Source organism: Thermobia domestica, chromosome 5 (genome assembly GCF_964235325.1).
Source record: "Thermobia domestica chromosome 5, izTheDome1.hap1.1, whole genome shotgun sequence".
NCBI classification, from domain to species: Eukaryota; Metazoa; Arthropoda; class Insecta; order Zygentoma; family Lepismatidae; genus Thermobia; species Thermobia domestica.
In genome coordinates this window covers 118,586,703-118,606,732 of record NC_137458.1, presented here as the reverse complement: position 1 = coordinate 118,606,732, position 20,030 = coordinate 118,586,703, and the positions used below count along the sequence as shown (strand labels likewise).

Sequence of the window (20,030 nt, the reverse complement as noted above, 5' to 3'; positions counted from 1 at the left end):
TACGAGACTTTGAACTAAGTGTGTTTGGGTTAGAGATTACATTTCCGAAAGTATAAATACGGCGCAGCAACCCGCGGCGGTTCACTATAGGAGAAGGACTGCTGCAGTGAAGACATTCCTGTTTGTACGCTGTGTGCTGCAATTGCAAAACAGTTAGATTAATATTAAAGGATTTTGCCATTTAGTGTTATCGGAAACTGAGTGAATTTGACGATTCTGTAAATTCAAAAACTTACTGAGTCAAAGTTATCAGGATCTACCGATAAACATTTAATCATATTTTGATAAACAGTGCTAGTATAAGATTGCTATTTTAAAAGTATCGGGAATCTTCGACAATTTTCGGCAAACTTCGGAAAATTTCGTTAGTTTTCGTGTGGAATTTACAATATTTTCGTGTATATAAGTTAGGTAAAATTGCACGGTCAGTTAGTAGTAAAAATCAATGAAAAAAGTGAAGACGTCCCTGATTGTAGTCTTCGTGTTGTGATCAACAATATTATTGCGGGACATTGCGAATTGTTGTTGGCGGAAAGTACTGACGGATTTGCCGATAAAGTTAAACATTGTGTTCGGTAAATTGAAAATTAAGTTGCTGATTTGAAGCACGGAAACTTTTCATTATATCATTAGTGCAAAATTGTGTAAGAATATTTAGAAAGTTCTATCGAAAAAACTAAAACTACGTATTTTATTTAAACAGTGCTTGAAGACTGAAAAAAAAATGGAAGCGCGCAATGTTATTTCCACCATGCTGGCAGCCCAGGAAGCTCGCAGCTATGACAATGCCGAAGAAGTGTTTTTTACGTGGGAAGTGTTGACGCAATGCCATGCTACGGGTGTGAGGGTAAACACTTTATCATATGTAAAGTTACTACAAGCGGTATTTGTGCATTTTAGTTGTGTACCGGCTATTGTATTGAAGAGTTGCAAGTCCGCAAAGGATATTATTGATTTGTATCGTGTGGGCTTCTTTCGTCAAGACAATATGCTGGAAGCAGCGCGTGAAAAATTTAGAGAATTTGTGTCTGCAGGGAAGACCACGGGCTTAACTGCTGATGATTCCGACGAGTTATTGGGTGTTCTTCCGGGGGCTAGTACGAGTTCTGCACCAGAACATAGTACATGTTCTACATTGGAACCTACATTGTATGGTGCAGGCAAACGGGATTATTTTCGCATTGTTAATAGTAGAACTAAGCACTATCCTTACTTTGGTCTGCATGGAAAGGAAGTTACCATTGAGCGTATGCGCACTACTGGAATCGAAGACCCGCAAACGTATATTCGCTCATTATTTGAATTTGTACAAGAGCATACGCTAAATGACGTCGATGATGATATGTACATTGGTATTACTATTGAAAGTTCTGCGTCGAAATTAAACAAACCGGTGTACATGACATGGCGTCCTAAAAAGGAATTGAACCCCAATATATTGTTTCATACAGTTGAAAATGTTTTAAATAGCAATGAACATTTTCTTTTTGGGAATAAGGTGGATTTTAAGATCCACATTGGTAATCCACGCAAGGGAAGGGGTCGAACCCGTGGATCGGCCAAATATGAGGATTATGCAACTCTTTTGGAAAAGTGTACCATCCCTATGGAAAGAAATGTCTATTGTCTTCCTAAGGCTATCATCCTCGGGAAGGCTAGGGCTAATCAAAATCGATTTCAAGTATACAAGTTAAAAAACAATCCTGAGCGATTGTTGAAGCAGGCTAAGGATTTGTGCGATGATGCTGATGTTACTATTGAGCATCAAAATGGGTGCACTATTACTGATGCGAAGAAGTTCCAAAACAAACTAACCCCCGAATATCAAATTGTCATTTATGAGAAGAACAAACTGACTCGGGAATATAATATAATATATCCGGGAATTCATGCAAACAAACAAATCTTAATATTGTATACAGAAGGACATTATGAGCTGATCACCAATATTACTACACTTTTGGACAAGTACAATTATTGTCACTATTGCCTACAAGGATATAATAATGTACAATATCACAAGTGTGCATATAAGTGTCCTGCGTGTGAAAAATATCATGAGCCTTGTGATGACGATATTAAACGTGAGTGTAATGATTGTTTACGACTGTTTCCTTCGCATGAGTGTTTTGCCAATCATAAAAACGTAATCGCGCGTGGTAAGACAATGTGTGAATTAAAGAAAGTTTGTCCCGATTGTGGTGATATGTTCGATATGCGAAACAGGAAGTCTGAACACAAATGTGGTGAACATTTCTGCAAAGCATGCTACATGCATGTGGATGGTGACCATATTTGTTTTGTTCAGGCTGCCAAAGTTGAGCATGTCGACACCTTTTTGTACATCGTCTTTGACGTAGAGACGATGCTATTACCCAAGAATGAACGGGGAGAACGAGAACATTTCGTGAATTTCGTGAATTGTATTAATATTTGCCATAAATGCAAAGACACAAAGTTGGATGATCCATGCTTTGTGTGTGGAAATAAAAATGGATCCCGTAAGTTTGATTTCCAGGATATTGACGGATTTATTAGTCACGTGCTAATAAGTCGGCCAATGTTCAAAAAGATCATAGTACTTTCTCATAATGGAAGTAACTATGACATGCAGTTCTGTGCAAGAACCTTAATAGAAAAACATGATCTTGTACCTGATGTAATAATGACGGGCCAAAAAATTGTGGAAATGAGACTTGGAAATAAAATCTATTTTCGTGATACATATTTGTATATGGGAGTCAGATTGTCCCGGCTCCCTGAAGCATTAGGTTTATCTGGCAATTTGCGAAAGGGATATTTCCCCTATTTATTTAACACATCCGAAAATCAAAATTATGTAGGCAAAATTCCGTCTTTAGAGTATTTTGATGCAGACAGTCTCAGCCCAAAAGAACGGGGACAATTAATCGCCTGGCACCAAGAACGTGCTTTAAGCGGCGAGGAGTATGATCTCCAATACGAGATGATGGAATACTGTAGGAATGACGTTAAGATTCTTGCAGAGGCTGTGATTAAGTTCTCGAACTTAATCGAGGAGAAAACGAATGGTATCCAGTGTTTTATTTCCTCCCCTACAATTGCAAGTTTAGCAATTCTAACTTATCGGTCCTTATATTTACCAAATGAGGTCATTCCAATTATTCCGCCTTATGGGTTCGATCATCGTGACCGGCAAAGTCTAAAAGCTTTGTATTGGTTACGGTATTTAGAACGTACCAAAGGTAATAAAATTGAACATTCAGGGAATGGATTGGAAAGGCGTATTGGTAAATATAAAGTCGATGGTTATGATAGCAAAACAAATACAGTTTATGAATTTCATGGGTGTTTTTTCCACGGGTGTAAGCGTTGTTTTACAGCGTTGCGCCACGTCAGTCTCGATTCTGCCTCTAAGGATAGTACATCCCTACAAGATCGCTACGAAAAAACCATCATAAAAGCTAATTACCTCAAGAAACGAGGTGTTAATCTCGTTGAAATGTGGGAATGTGATTGGGATCACATGGTGAAAAATGACAAGAGTTTGCAAGAGTTTATTAAAACTCAGTGTAATGATCTTGTTAATCATCTTGTACCCAAGGACGGTTTTCATGGTGGTCGGACCGAGTGTTTCAATGCTTTGTACGAATGTACTTCCGATGAGTTCATTGCATATTATGATGTAACATCATTGTATCCTTGGGTAATGGCACGTAAACCGATGCCCGTAGGTAAACCAAAAATATACAAGGGGCCGGACTTCCCAGATGTGGAAAGTATCAATGGGCTAGTCAAATGCACCGTTTTGCCTCCAAATGATCTATATTTTCCGGTGCTCCCATATACGTGTAACGGGCGACTTATGTTTGGCTTATGTCGCACGTGTATGGAAGAAGGTATCAATGATTGCACGCATTGCGACGCCGAGCGTGCCTTAACAGACACATATTGTACCCCAGAACTTCATAAAGCGTTAAAGGCCGGATATAAAATTCTGCAAATTATTGAAGTATGGGAATTCGAACTGTTCGGTTCTGAGGATCGTAATTCGCGTAGTTTGTTCCGCGACTACGTGAATTCTTTCCTCCAAATGAAGCAGGAATCTTCAGGATTTCCTGCTTGGTGCAAAACCAAAGGAGACAAACATAAATACATAGCAGATTATTATGCCCATGAAGGCATAGAGTTAATGGAGGATAATATTGGATTGAACCCTGGTCTGAGGTATATCTCCAAGATATTCCTCAACTCGCTTTATGGGAAATGGGGACAAAGAACGGACTTGTCGCAATCTGTAATTGTTAACACACCGGAAAAATTTTTGTATTATCTATGGGCACCGCAATACGAAGTACAGAACGTATTACCTGTCGGAGATAAACATCTTATTCTTACTTTTCATAATACGGAAAATAAGAATAAACCCTGGAAATTCTCAAACGTTGTTCTTGCGGCGTTCATTACGTCATGGGCGCGGTTAAAACTGTATGACTTGATGACAAGTGTAGGGCGTGATAAGGTGTTGTATTGTGATACTGATAGCATCATGTTCGTACAACGCCGTGATGAGAAATCTCCGCTTACATTAGGGCCCTATCTGGGTGAACTTACCGATGAAGTAAAAGACGGGTGGGAAATAGACAAATTTATAGGTCTGGGGCCAAAAAATTATGCGTATAGATTGAAAGAAATTGGGACGGGAAAATTTGATTATGTGTATAAAATTCGGGGTATCACTTTGGATTATAGAACACGCGAAGAAATTAATTTTGAGCATTTCTATAACCTGGTTCGTGGAAAAATTGAAAGAAAAACAATAAACATCCCAGGTAGGATTACCCGTAAGCAGGGATTTGTCATCGTTTCGCGTCCTGAAGCAAAGACTCATCAAATGGTAGCCAACAAAAGACGTCGATTAAATCCTGACAGCATGACTGACTACAGGACATTACCCTTTGGGTACCGCGCATAATGGTTGGCAAATGTGTGAATGTGTGAGTGCATGAATGCGATGTAGATATTTGTATATCTTGTTAATATCTAATAAAATAAACATATAAAACTGTAAATAAAATAAATGAATGAATGAGGAAAATGTAAATAATGGTATGAATAAAAGGAAACACGTAACAATTATACACTGTATCATGTTATTCCCGGGTATGTTATGTTATCAAATTCTTTAAATCTTTTACGACCCCTCACACCCTAAGATCTACGGCTTCAAGTGTAAATAATATTTTTTCAAATAATTTATATTGTAAATAGTATTTATATATTAGGTATATCGTATTTTAAGTCATTGTATATTATTGTAAATAGTTTTCATATATTATATTGTAAATAGTTTTTCATAATATGTATATTGTATATAGAATATTTCAAAGCTTAAATTATTTTGTTAATTCAAATCAAGTATAAACAAACCTATGTAAACAGATATAGATCAATATATAAATCTTGTATATATACCGCTTTCCCTATTTTCAAAATACTTTATTTTTTTCTTATTATATGTTTATAATTTTTTTATTTTTTTAATCATATATACAATTTTTTTATTTTTTTATCATATATACAATTTTTTTTATCATCTTTTTTTCTTAAATTTTCAATAAATTTTTTTAAAACTTACATCCCTGCATTTTATTTCTACATCCTATAAAATTAAAAAGGTACTTAATACAAATAGTATGTGTATTCTGTATAAGATAAAGGAAGAATACATATGCTTCATATACTATTATATAAACTTATTTACGTACATTAATAACATAAGTATGTGTATTCTGTATAAGATAAAGGAAGAATACATATACTTCTTATGCATAAAATAGAGTATCAGTTATCGTATTAAAGGCATGATATTCTGTTTAATTTTTAAATTATAATACCAAAATTATTACATTATTATTTTATTAAAAGTAACTGATATTCTATTACATCATAGTTTATCGTCAAGCACAAAGATTCAACTCAGAATCTTTCCTATATCGTGTATGAAGTATTCGTCAAAGAAGAAATGAAATCAACCAATCAGGAAAACGAATTTTGGCGCCAAGAATAAATGTGAGTAAGGTAAGTAAGTAAACACCACTACAAGGTAATGACGTCACGTGTATGATCAGACGCGATTACATTAATTCTACGAAATCATATGTTAATTGAATAAATTAATAGGTATTTGATTAAAGGGTAATCATTTTGATAGGAGTTTAATTAAAGGGTTAATTTGATATAATTAAATAGTACTATAAGGTAATAACGGTACGTATATCATCATACGCGATTACATTAATTCTACGAAATCATCTTTAATTGAATAAATTAATAGCAATTTGATTAAAGGGGTAATCATTTTGATAGGAGTTTAATTAAAGGGTTAATTTGATATAATTAAATAGTACTATAAGGTAATAACGGTACGTATATCATCATACGCGATTACATTAATTCTATGAAATCATCTTTAATTGAATAAATTAATAGCAATTTGATTAAAGGGGTAATCATTTTGATAGGAGTTTGATTAAAGGGTTAATTAAATTGATATCAAAATTTAATTAAATTATATCTTACAATGTTGCATGTTTTACACTATAAATATACAAAATATAGGGAATTTCAACCCTTTTAGAGCCTAATTTGGCAACACCGCGTCGCTAAAACCCCGTAATACAGCGTAAAAGGCCACAATTAAAATGATATCGCCTCAGGGAGGTCACGTTAGGACATATAGCTACTGTGGTGATACACTTGTGTCCTTATCATCGGCTTCTTTACTGCTTTCATGACTGGATTCTGCACATACTTGATTATTTTGAGCGGTCCCGGGTTCGATTCCCGGTGGGGTCACTCGGTCAAACAAGTGTAACACGCTTTTTCAGGCCAGCCACCCTGAATGAGGTTTTCCTGGGTTTTCCTCATTCACACCAGGCAAATGCCGGAGTGGTACCTAACTTATAGGTCCCAGACCGCTTCCTTCCTTCCCTTTCCCCGCATTGTGTGCTCGCCGAGGGACGTCATCCCTCCAATCGTGAAGGGCTAAATGGCCTTAGATGCCGAAAGCCCAGAAATTTAAATCCTAAATCCTACTTGATCATTTTGAGGTGGGTCAACTTCCCCGTAGAATCCTGCAAGAGCACAAAATGGGTTGATATACTTTACTTATATGTACGTGACCATGACACATTGACTAAAGTATAATAGTGAACAATATTTTCACTCGTAATACTACCGAGCTTCCTTCGTAGTCATCGAACTTAAACATTTTCAGCTAACCAAAACATAGCCGGACTGCAAGAGATGGTGAACGGGACACCCAAAGATCAACCACACCGCGCAACGCTCTCTGGAAACTACTATTTGCAGGCTAACGAGACTATAAAAAAATATGCAAGCACTACTTGCATACTGGTGAGCTTAAAACACCGTTTAAAATAGTAACAAAGCGGTAATAGTATTAGTACCAAAAATACAAGCTTACGATGTATGAAGTTGTATTTGAGAAATACATTCTTTGTCCTCATAGGTTCATTTTTGACCTTGTCTCTGAATCAGTTACAATATTGATAAAATGAAACAAATAAAAAGTGTATCATAGCTAACGCTGGAAAAAAATATTCAACATCTTTTATCATGTTAAAAGGGAAGGGTTATCATACCTGGTTCACCAAACATATTACTAATTGTAGGTTAGGTGAAGTTTGGTTACTTTATATTAGATATAGTGACACCAATTTACTTATTGTGTGAAAAATATTATTTAGTTCCGTTTCGGCTGTTGCGACATGCATGACGAAGCTTGTACTTAACAGTTATTGAACTGAAGGAATTACTGAAATTTTGTGGTCGAATCTGGCCAAATTTTACCTCGGCAAAATAAAGGCTAATAAATTTAATCACAAATTCAACCAAAATTTTGTAAGGGTAATTTGTACAGAATTGTACTTTTTATAGGGTATACTGGGTCTCCAAACTGAATATCAATTTTGATACAGACCATACCTTTAAAATGCCTTGGTTCATCCTAAGTGCTCTATACTTTATAAAAATATGCAATTACTACTTACTATTTGTACTAACTTCTGGCTGCGATTCTCTCACTAATTCCAAGATTTTCTTTACCTGGAAATCCATTACTTTCAAGTTCTTTTTTCAAGGTAAGCGACTTCCAGCACAGCAGTTACCTAACACACAACTTCATACGTAGCAAACTGTATTGGAAAAACGTGGGAAGTCTCGTGCACTACTTGGTGATAGTTAAACACTGCTGCATATCACCAATGTGAAGAAAACAATGCGATTACTACGAAACATCACTATGAAATTACAAGCAAAACATGGCAGGCTTAAAAACATGTTCTGTAAATATAATAAGCAGATGTGGTCTAAGTAGCATTATTAAACTATGCAATTAGGCCAAATGACAAAATGTATTGTTTTGTTTAGATACAGTATATATGTCTTCGATGACTTACACTATTAAGTTACAAAGTTGGCTCAAATAGCTTAAGGGTCATATATTCTTCTTCTCTGCCAGACACAAGTGTGAATCACTTATACTAAAAATATCAAAGCGCGATTATTTAACTTACGTTTAGTATTGGCTTCTATACTTTTGGACAAAGTTAAGGACCTTCCTCAACCACTACTCATATTCACCCTCAGAATCCTCGGCTAGTCCTCGGGATCATGTGAGCTGTCATCCTTCTTTTCGGTGTTCTCGTTCTTCTGTTCACACACAATTTAACGAGTATGTTTTCTCACGAGGAAAACTGACCTAAGCCTAGCATTTTGAAAAACAAAAGGAGAAAGAAAGAAGGTTAGATGGAAAGAAATTGAGACAGCATTGGTTTCCAGTAAGCAAGGCTCATAAATCTTTACCACTTATCGCGAAGTCTAAGGGAGAAAGTTTAGAGTATCCTGTACTATACCAAATTACACGAAGGTGGACATCACAAATAGATCTCAAAATTTGACTTAGCTCATTTTGGTCAGTTTCTGAGTTATACTGTTTCTCCCGCGCAATACTTTGAAAAAGTATTTCGTTGGAGTATTGCACACTCCGGAGTGGAAACGAGGACGTTTCTAAAGAACCGTTGAAATGTGTGTATAAAGAAACGTCACAATAGTTGGTGAAACGGAAAACTGGTGAGGATGATGAAAATAGAATGGAAGAAAAAATATCAAAGGGGAAAGAAAATGGTATTGAGAAGAAACTGACATTGTATCTGAGGAGTGAAACAAAAGGTATGATGGAAGAAAAGCGAAGGAAGAAGAGAAGAAGATGAATAGCATTGCCCTCAAGCTGAAGAGGTTAACAGAAAGACTATGGAGTAAAATTTTCCAAATTACAATAATTGGCCTTTAACCCCTGACAATACGTGTGATAATGATTCTCATAAGTAATCTAGAATGAATCTGTCAAAAGTTTTCTTAATCAACTAAGACATGTCAGACAATTTCTGAGTCATACTTAGATGGGACCAATAGACATCTTCTTACGTGTTCAGCGACTCCACTTCGGTGATAAGAAATGCTATTGGGTGGCTATACCTCAGTTCATTGAGCATTCCAAATTATGAGTGAAAGTATAGATCTTTCAGAATTTTTTAAAGCGATAAATTGTATTCTCATATTTTTTAGATCTGGGATCACCATATTCAATTAAAGGATTACATCCAGAAATTGTACGATATTCAGATATTTCGATCAATTCTATATTTAAAATAATAATAATAAAAAAAACTCTACATTCCCATTTCTAAAATTCGTGTCACATGGGGTACGTACTCCAAGTAAGAATATCATCTCCATGATACTCCATGATACTCCAAGTAAGAATATCATCTTTTGCAGCTTCCTGTCGAAGAAATTACAGAATTTACTATTTTATAATAATACATTTTATTTAATATTCTCCGAATTTATATATACTTTTACTTCACTTACAGGTTGGTACAGCTTGAGGTAACATCATTGGAAGATGTCTACTGGCTAGAGGATAGCCGCGTTGAAGGTTTATTAGGAAAAGATTTCGTGACATGGACAGCAGCTCGTCAGGCACTACCGACATCGAAGAATGACTTGGAAGGGCTGAAGATTTCACTTTGGAGTTCAGTGGTTAAAAGCAGCCAGCATCAAGAAGCATGGACTTGGGGTAAGATCGTGTTAAGTTACCTTACAGGGAGAAGTCAGTAAAATTTCTGTGTTGCAGTCTTTTGTTGTTCATGCTATAACAACTTATATCGGTATTTTTGATTGCGGGAATACGTTCAGTTTTCATTTCTTTTCAGTTCTTTCGATGAATTGACTTAGTTTTGGATACACAAAGGCAATTGTACCTCTATAGCACAGGACTCTCTATAATTTTCAATACGTCTTATTTCATGTATATAAAAAGGACTCAAATGAATCTCCATTATTGGGTGCTATGTAAAGGATATCCAGAGCATCAATATCAACTGCTATACATTGTAGTTCTACTTGTAATCACATACATGAATCAAAATGAATTTATACATCATCATCATCATCATAGGTATTCTCCCTTTATTGGCAGGTCACTTGCCGCAGCTGAGAAGCTTCCATGCTCCACGGTCCTCCGCTAAACTTTTCGTCTTCACGTATGATCTTTCTGTTTTAATATCATCCATTAATTGTAGTCTCCTTCGCCCCTTCCCTCTCTTTCCCGCCACCATACCCTCTAGGACGTCCCTCATGATACAATCTCTTCTTAGGCAATGTCCCAACCAGTTTCTCTTCCTCTTCCTAATAATATCTAGAAGTGTTCTTTTCTCACCCACCATTTCTAACACTCATTCGTTTTCCGCTCTACCCAACTAATTCTTTCCATTCTTCTCCACACCCACATTTCGAAGGCTTCCATTCGATTTTCGTCACCTTTACGTAATGTCCACGTTTCCGCCCCATACAGTACAACACTCCACACGAAGCATTTTATGAGTCTTTTTCTCAACTCTTTATTCAAGGTCCCACAAAACAGACTTTTCTTCCTCCTAAAGGCTTCTTTCGTCATTCCTGTCCTTGCTTTTATTTCACGTTCGCACTTCATGTTATTACTAAGAATACTACCCAGATATCGAAAACTATTCACTTGTTCTATTTTCTCCCCTCCTACTTTTATATTTGACACAGACCACTTCGTTCCAATCACCATGGCTTTTGTCTTTCTAACATTTATTTTCATCCCATATTCTTCAAAGCCCTTTCTCGTTTTTTCTAACATTTTATTGATTTTCTTTTCAGATTCTGCAACAAGCGCCATATCGTCTGCAAATCTTATGCATCTAATCATTCTACCTCCTACCGAAATGCCATCATCATCATGTAAACTCTTTTTCACTATCTCTTCTAGATAGACATTAAATAGTGTTGGCGAGAGGCAGCATCCTTGTCGAACTCCCCTTCCAATTGCACTCTCTTCCGTCAGTTCTTCCCATATCCTAACACTTACTTGTTGGTTCATGTATAAGTTTCTTATTAGTCTTCTATCTTTCCATTCCAACCCTATCTTCGTTAGAACTCCCAACAACAATTTCCAGTTCACGCGGTCAAAAGCCTTTTCTAGATCAATAAATACAACATACACCTCTCTCCCTTTTTTATAAATCTTTCACCGATCGCCCTTAATAATCCAATTGCATCTCATGTGCCCTTGCCTCTTCTGAGCCCGAACTGCTCCTCCTCAACTTCTTTATTTGTTCTTTCATATAACCTTCTGTTCACTATTCGGAGCAGTATTTTAGCTGCATGAGATATGAGACTAATAGTTCTATAATCCTCACATCTCTTTGGGTTCGATTTCTTAGCCATCGGTATCATGATCGTTTTCAGAAAGTCTTTTGGCCATTCTCCTGTTTCATATATTTCATTGCATAGTCGGAACAATTCTTTGTTTCCCTTGTCTCCTATATTTTTAATGAATTCGATTGGTATGTTATCTATTCCGGTTGCCTTTCCATCCCTAATCTCGGATATAGCCTTTTCAAACTCATCCCTAAGAATACTAAATCCTTTATCATCCTCGCCTACTTCATTTTCTACTTCAACATTTAGGCTACACGGTCTATCCCTACTCTCATATAAATCTTCAACGTATTCTTTCCACCTTCCTATTACCTCATTTCTCTCGCTGACTACCTTCCCATTCTTATTTTCTACTGCCATCATAATACCCCCTTATTTCCTCCGAAATTCCATAGATTTCACCTCCTTGTACATTTCCTCATATTTTCCAACTCTTTCTAATTCTTCTATGTCCTCGCATTTTCTTTTGTAAAACTCTTCCCTCGCTCTGTCTGTTTCTCTTCGCAATTCATTATTTAACTTTCTGTACATCTTTCTGCCCTCTTCTGTATCAACCTGTTTCCACATCTTCCTCTCCCTCATTTTCTGCAACATCTGCTCTGTAACCCATGGTTTCTTAGCAGTTTTGTGTTCGCTGTAACCTACTGCTTCTTCTGCAGCCTGCTGTAAGCAACGTTTAATATGTTCCCACCGTGCGTTACTACCTGCACCTATTCTTTCCTCGTTTGAACATTTTTCTTCGAATTTTTTAACGAAAAGATTTCTTATTTCCTCGTTTTTCAACTTTTCAGTATTCAACACTTTGTTACCTACTTTTTTTTCTGCCTACATTTTCAGTTGAATATCTACTTCGGCCAGCACAAGATTATGATCAGAGAAAATATCAGCCCCGGGAAGGGTCTTCGCGTTCTTTAAGCTATTCCGATACCTGTCCTGAATCATAACATAGTCTATCTGATATCTTCCGCCGTCTATTGGTGATTTCCATGTATATCTTCTCTTGTGCTGATTGAACCAAGTGTTCCCAATTACTAATGAATTCTGTCTACAGAAATTCACCAGTCCCTCTCCCCTTTCATTTCTTTCGCCTAAACCATATTTGCTTACGATACTACCTTCCTGTTTTTCTCCCACAACTGCATTGAAATCTCCCATTAGAATTATGCATGCATCCTTCTTCTCCCTATCTACAATTTCTTCTATTTTCTCATAATTTTCCTCTACTTCTTCAGTTGCATGCGAAGTCGTCGGTGCATATGTCTGTATCACCACTAGATCCTTCGTTTTTCCTTTAAGTCTTAACATCATAACTCTATCATCAATAAATTCTACTTTCACTACCTTCTCCTTCAAGCGCTTTCCAAGAATTATTCCTACGCCATTATGACCGCCCTTTTCATTACCTGAATAAAACATTCTATATCCTTCGCTGTTCAATACCCCATTACCTTCCCATCTAACTTCACAAACGCCTACCAAATCTAAATTATTTTGTTTCATTTCTTCTTTAAGATTTTCTAATTTTCCTCCCTGTAACATAGTACGTACACCTTGTCTCAAAAAGGTTGAGCGCATTCTTTATTGGTGTTTTGAGGCAAAAATTTTCTAAGTCCAGCTTCGGGTATCTTCGGGAAAAAGTAAGCCAGGTTCGAACCTCCAAGCCAGCCTTTGCAATCGGGAAAAAGTTTGCAGATGTGTTTTTCTTCTTTTAAATATAATAAGACTTGTTACCAAGTGTTTAAAAAAGCAACATTGATTGAAATACTTAATGATACAATATTTCGAAACCTTGCACGTGCTTGTTTGTCATTTAGCTCTCTATACGTAATGGAGCATTTAAATACGTTAAAGAATCTTTCCATATGTAAAAGAATGCTCAAAGTTAAGAAATAGAACATAATTATCGCCTGAGTACTAAAATAAAAGTCAAAGTAGAACAGAAACAGCGTTTGTAATGGATATGAATGTCATAATTATCTTGAGATCCGTTATACATCGCTAGAAGCTTAATTCTTGAAGTCGTTGTGTTGGCTCATTGGTAAGCTGTTGGATTTCAAATCATAAGGTTGTGAGTTCGAATCCTGTCTGGGTCAATACTTTTTTTAAAATTATATTTTCCGCAATGCATGAAAAATTATATAAAATAATTATATTAAAATACATAAGTTGTTTATATATAACATAATAATTGCAGAACATAGTAATTATTATGTTTAAAATATAACATCTGAGATAATTTTCACAGTAGGTCGTTATTATATATGAGAATGTTAAATACAAGTTAGGAAAATCGTTTAATAGCAATAAATAAGTTATGTAGTGTATTTATTTGCAGCTATTTGTCATACAGATTTAACTTCTCAATATTCTCATTACAGTATGTTATTTATATTCGTGAAATACAGTATATTCCTACGGATATAGAAAGTGTATAAACAGAGTATCCAAAGTCGTATCCTGCTTCAAGACACATAGCTTTTCCCGATCCCCTTAACGTCACGGGAAGAAACACAAATTCTCTTTAGAACGGAATGTCGTTACTTAGAGTCTCATTCGAATACGTTGAATATGCTTTTGTGTACTCATCTCTCTCTCTCTCTCTCTTTCTTTCTCTCTCTCTCTCTCTCTCTCTCTCTCTCTTTCGCTTTGTTTATGTGTGTGTGTGTGTGTTGCAGAATATCCCAAGTTGAATACAACATTTGCAAAGTATATGAGCATCATTGTCATCGAATACCAGAAATTGAAAGTCGTGTTTCTTCAGGTTAGGTTTGCGTGTTCATGTTAGCTCACTGGTAGAGTACGGACTTGCCACTGAAGAGGTCTTGAGTTCAAAGCCTACAGCTAATTATCATTCTTTTGTTAGTAGGATTGCACAGAAATCGGATACAAGGAGTGGTTTACTTCTAGAAATATTTTCAGAAGCGTTTAGGTAGCCCTGAAAAGGGCTGTTTTCGGGAGTTAAGGCGGGGTCATTAATATTGTGTCCAAGACCCTTCTGAATTTATTACACGCTCCATTCTTCTGGGCATGGAATCTATTACATGGGTGACAAATCCATCTCCTTCCCCTACCTCCAGCCATGCTTCGGAAACAAGATGCCACAGGTCATCCTGAGTTCTTGGTGGATCTGCCTCAGGCCAACTTTCCCTTAGAGTACGCTTCACTTCTGCTCACATATTTTCCATGAGATTGAGGTCTGCTCCACGAGGCGGCCAGTCGATTAAATCAATCTCAGCGATTGCAAGCAGCCACATATCCATGGTCATATCGGGTGCCTCTCGGACGATACACAAAACGGCGTCCCTCCTTTGATGTTGTGAATATGGATTCATCTGAGAAAACTACGTTTTCCCAATTGAGACCCACATTCGCCTGTGCAAACGCGAGACGGTAAATTTTGTGGTCGTCTTAGAGTTTTTCCTTCACGGCAGCAACATGGCCACGTAACCCAGCATGACGAAGCCTTCGCAGAGCTGTATGCTTACTACCAGGAAAGAGAGAAGCTTCCCTTATCTGACTAGACGTCCTTAGTGGGTCTAACCGGGCTTCGTTTACTAATCTCGCATCTTGGGCTTCGGTTGACACATGCGGACGACCAGGAGATCGTAAATTACCAGTCTGACCTGTAGCACCATATTTCCGAATCCATTGCCTTCCTGTAGAGGCCGGGACACCTACTTGCCTGCTAGCTGCAGTTGCAGAATAACCTTCCAACTCCCATAAAGTAATTACTGCTGTACGTCTATCCATAGTTACCAATGTTCTGAGCTGTGAGAAGAAAGCAATAGGTAAAAGCTAGTACCTGACGTGTGATTGGTTACTTGCACGACACGCCTATTGTGGGGAACAGCGTTGCCAGATCTAGCATAATGATGCTAGATCTAGCATAATTTGCATGTCTCTAGCACCTAGCATCTTGCTTTTAGCATCCTGCCCAAATCTAGCACAATTTCAGCAAGTTATCAAAAAGCCGTAAAACCTGGAGAAGTTGGTCGTGGGAAGAAAAAGAACGGCAGAAATGTATCCTCTTCCATTGATTCATACACTCGGTAAACCATACAGGCAGTCTTATTTTCCTAAGTAAGTTCGGAACGGCTTTGGGCTTTTTTTTTTTTTTTTTTTTTTTTTTTGTGGCTCCACCCAGGGTTTTCTAATCCTTTAACTCCGAGGCATGGGCGGAGCTATGGGGGCCATTCTCCCCCCAACTTTTTGGCAACTTCACCATCTTTACTTCTGATCACATTTATTCCTGAAATGACAGCTCCGAGACCGACCAAAAATCTGCCCCCTCCCCCAGCAGACGATTCCCAACTCCGCTTATGCTGCGAAGTAATTTTCTTTCAAAATATGTAAACAAAAACTTTGCATTCATTTATACGATATATGGCCATAGAGTTAGTTAGTTGGTAGAGTTGTTTAAAAATGAATTTAAATCAAAGAGGTATGATATAAAACTAATGAGAACTGTATATAGAAATACTAGAAAAATACACATGAAACAAAACCTGCACATTGAAATACAATTAAAATTAAAACCTAATGAGATACCTAAGCATGGTGTAATTTAGTGCAGCAATGCCCGGTTCAATCTTCATGACGAATATTATCAAGCCGTTTTCAACTGATAAGCGATTTCTTATCTTTGTTTTAATGTTTACCATTAAAAAAAAAAAAAAAAAAAAAAAAACACTTTCGCACAAGTACGATATAGCAAATGGAATTATTACTTTTAAAGCAGCAATCACCAGACCAGGATATTCTTCTCTCCTCATCAGGCAGAACTTGTCCAAGTCTTCGTTACAGAAAACCAGTTGCAAAGACTTGTCGCATGATCATTCTATTATTTGGTCAAGAAGTTGTGGGTTTAGATCGGATACGTTAATGGCCTCTTCAATGAAGGAGTTTAACATCCATCTTGAACCAGCACCTTCGTCGTTGGGAATATAGATATTACAGTTACTGTATCCACTGTCAGTGCCGGGCGCCGAAGAGGGGCCACACATTTCGGAGGAAGTGTGTTACTCAAGTTAGGAAAGTGCATGTGCACATGTGTAAAATAGAAGGAAAAACGTAATAAAATGTGCTCAAAATTAAGGAAAGGTAGGGTTTACTTTGAAAATGTTATTGAGCTTCGTGCCAACCATGGTGGCGCTTCGTAGCTAGTCTGTCGACGTCACTCATATATACGGTGACATCGTACTATACTCTCGCCCCGGGCAATGATTTTCCATGGCACTGTTCACTATAAACAAAAAAAAATGGATTCTACTATTATAGAAATAGGTATGTTAAAAGTCCCACACAAGCTTATTATAAAACAAATTATAAAAGGGTCGCTGGCAAGAGCGTGTGATAAAAGGGGATCGTGATAGGAATTAGATTGAGAACCACTGGCCTAGAGTAATTTTAACCACATTTCTTATAGTTTCAAAAAGAGTGCTGTCGGGTTATCTATGGTGAATGGGAGGGGGATACATATAAAAGATTGCTAGAAAATGATCGATATTAGATTCATAGTTTTCGGGGTCGCTTAGATAAATAGTGAGACTTTCAATTTCGCTTAACTCCGATTAAGCTCTCATTAGTAGGGATGGGCACGAACGACTTTTCTTTGAAACTCGACTCGACTCGAAACAGACATCTTTGAGGACTACTCTTGGACTCGGCGCGAAAAATATCTTCCAACTCGACTCGGATTAGAGTCAAATCGAACCAAAACGAGCCAAATCCTGTGTGTAGTCCTACCTAGACAATACATAGACAATAATTATTCTATCATCAATTATACTACTGTTACTACAAATAATAATAATAATAATAATAATAATAATAATAATAATAATAATAATAATAATTATTATTATTATTATTATTATTATTATTATGACAACACCGTGTACAAACATGAACGATAGATGGTTAGTAAAGGAATACTAAAAGCTAGTTGACTGCCGACGTCGGTAGTCATGAAGTCTATAAGGCAAGGACATCGTTCATTACCCTAAGCTGTAAGCGTCGGTGGACTACAGATGGTCAACTATTAACCTCTCGCCAGAAATTGGTGGCCCCGCAGCGACGATCCGTGATGGCCCAAGTTCCATATTGAAAACTTTACTACCAGCGGCAGAGACGCGATGAAACGCCAACGAACCACAAAATTACTCTCCCAAAATATGTTAAAATGCCTATATGTGTGATTTGTTTATATTTAGGTGAAACAAAAAAACACAAAACAAATACCCCGGGGTGAACGCGAACTATCAATATTACGATTACTAGGCACGTGTTGTTCTGACTTCCCCACGGAAACGATCATAAAAAGCTTGGTTGTTGAAGGATAAATCATTGACGTCTTAATTTAGCCAATCAGACAAACCCCTACATCTCGAGTTCTAGGAGGTCATACCGTGAACCGTTTCAGATTTATTGCTTTCTGGTGGAGTACTATCCATGCGCAAAATTTGAGCATAATAGCCGACATGCATCTTCGGTGCCTCTTATCTTTAGTACAATTTTAACCAGAGATGGTGTGGGTCAATGAAAATTTGATCCACGACCCACCATGACCCACTATGACCCACCACCCAAATGACCCATTGGCCCACTCTGACCCATCAACCATCGTGATCCACTCTGGCCCACCACCAACTATGAACCACTCTGAACCATTGCGACCAACTCCGACCCACCAAAACCCATCGACATCAACTCTGACCGATGACCCACGTCCTCCTCTCCATTGACTAAAGAGATTACACTTGTAATAAAACAAGACTGTGAAATTATCACTTATCGGAGTTTGAATTTCTACCGTCATTGGCTCAAGCACCTCTTTGTTACAATACTGGTGGGTCTGACCTTTACGATATATAATGGCAAAGTGTTTCTCATCTTCCGAATTAAAATGAATTTAAATTTATCATATGTAATTATTTCTTTGTTGCCTTACAGACACATTTCAGTAGAAAATAGGGTGAAATTTAAAAGTTTCGAATCAAGGAAAAGTAGACCAACGTAAAAAAAAAAAAAAAAAAAAAAAAAAAAAAAAAAAAAAAAAAAGAGAGAGAAACTAATTTTCTATATAATTAAGCATGCCGTACTAATTGGAAATGCCCATGTAATTAAGTTTAGAATACAAATTTTATAGTCATTTTTCTCTAACTTTATGGCTTGATTGCCTTATGCTCGGAACGCTCCATATATTAAACACCAGCTTCAGCAATTATAAATAGAAAGCAGTGGGTATAAAATTCAAAAAGAACTTTAGTTTGCATTACTCAATTTTTTTTTCAACTAATATCAATCGTTTTCGATTATTTTTACAAATCAACCCACTACCAATTTCCAATATATAGAAAATGCACCCCCGTCCCCCCGCTCATAAAAGACAATTTTAAAAAATGCCAGGGCATATTCTCTTTATTTTTAATAAAGAGTTATATGCTGAATTTCAGCTCTCAGTTGAACGGCTTGTGAGATACTAAATTTTCCGCAAAAATTCGGACTTCTACTCCCCCTAAGGATATGTATTATAATGAAAGTGACACGCGTATGATAACTTCCCAGTTGGGATTGGAGCCTGATTATATACCAAACGTCAATTCATTTGCCTTTGCAATTTGACCGTGATGATTACGCAGACATAGTTACTTTCAATTTTTTATGATACATATCCTTATTTCATATGTTACAGATGATTCAAAAATACTTTTTCAAGCAGTTAGCTCCTCTAGAATCTCACAGGCTGCATCCCAAAATCCAACTCCTACTATCCTATGACAATCCAAAAGTCACTGAACTTTTTTTATTAGGAACAAATGACAAAAGAAAAATGGAGATCTTGAAAATAAAATGTAGAAAAGCTCGGTGCCCCCAATAACTCCATATTTCTCCGCCCCTTCATTCCGAACTTAAAAATAAAACTTAATTCGAATATGGTTAATTAGTGAATTAATTACAGTTAAATTCCACTCACTACATGCTACAGCTACAACTATGTAAGAAAAAATAACAACTCTGAAACATGTTCTGAATTACTATTACATTTCTTACGCTATTATTAAACATATTAGAATAGTAAAAGAGGATTGCTCGTGAAATAGTATATTTGCTCATGATTTTTAACTTTTTCATACGGAAAAAATTAAAATATTATTCAAGTTTTAAAATTTGCACTCTGCAAATATTTTGCCCTCTAGGCAATGGGACTAATGTGG

The 20,030-nt window shown here is 36.7% G+C and overlaps 1 protein-coding gene across 4 annotated transcripts in view; it reads left to right on the top strand.

Moving 5' to 3' along the window:
* Nucleotides 1-20,030, top strand: part of LOC145686069 (apoptosis-resistant E3 ubiquitin protein ligase 1) — a 411,433-nt gene that overhangs the window by 295,105 nt on the left and 96,298 nt on the right. For all 4 annotated transcript variants that reach the window (XM_081758980.1, XM_081758979.1, XM_081758981.1 and 1 more), the window contains one exon: nt 9,939-10,144. In XM_081758980.1, the coding sequence (XP_081615106.1) occupies nt 9,939-10,144 (206 nt within the window). The remainder of the gene's footprint in view (nt 1-9,938; nt 10,145-20,030) is intronic.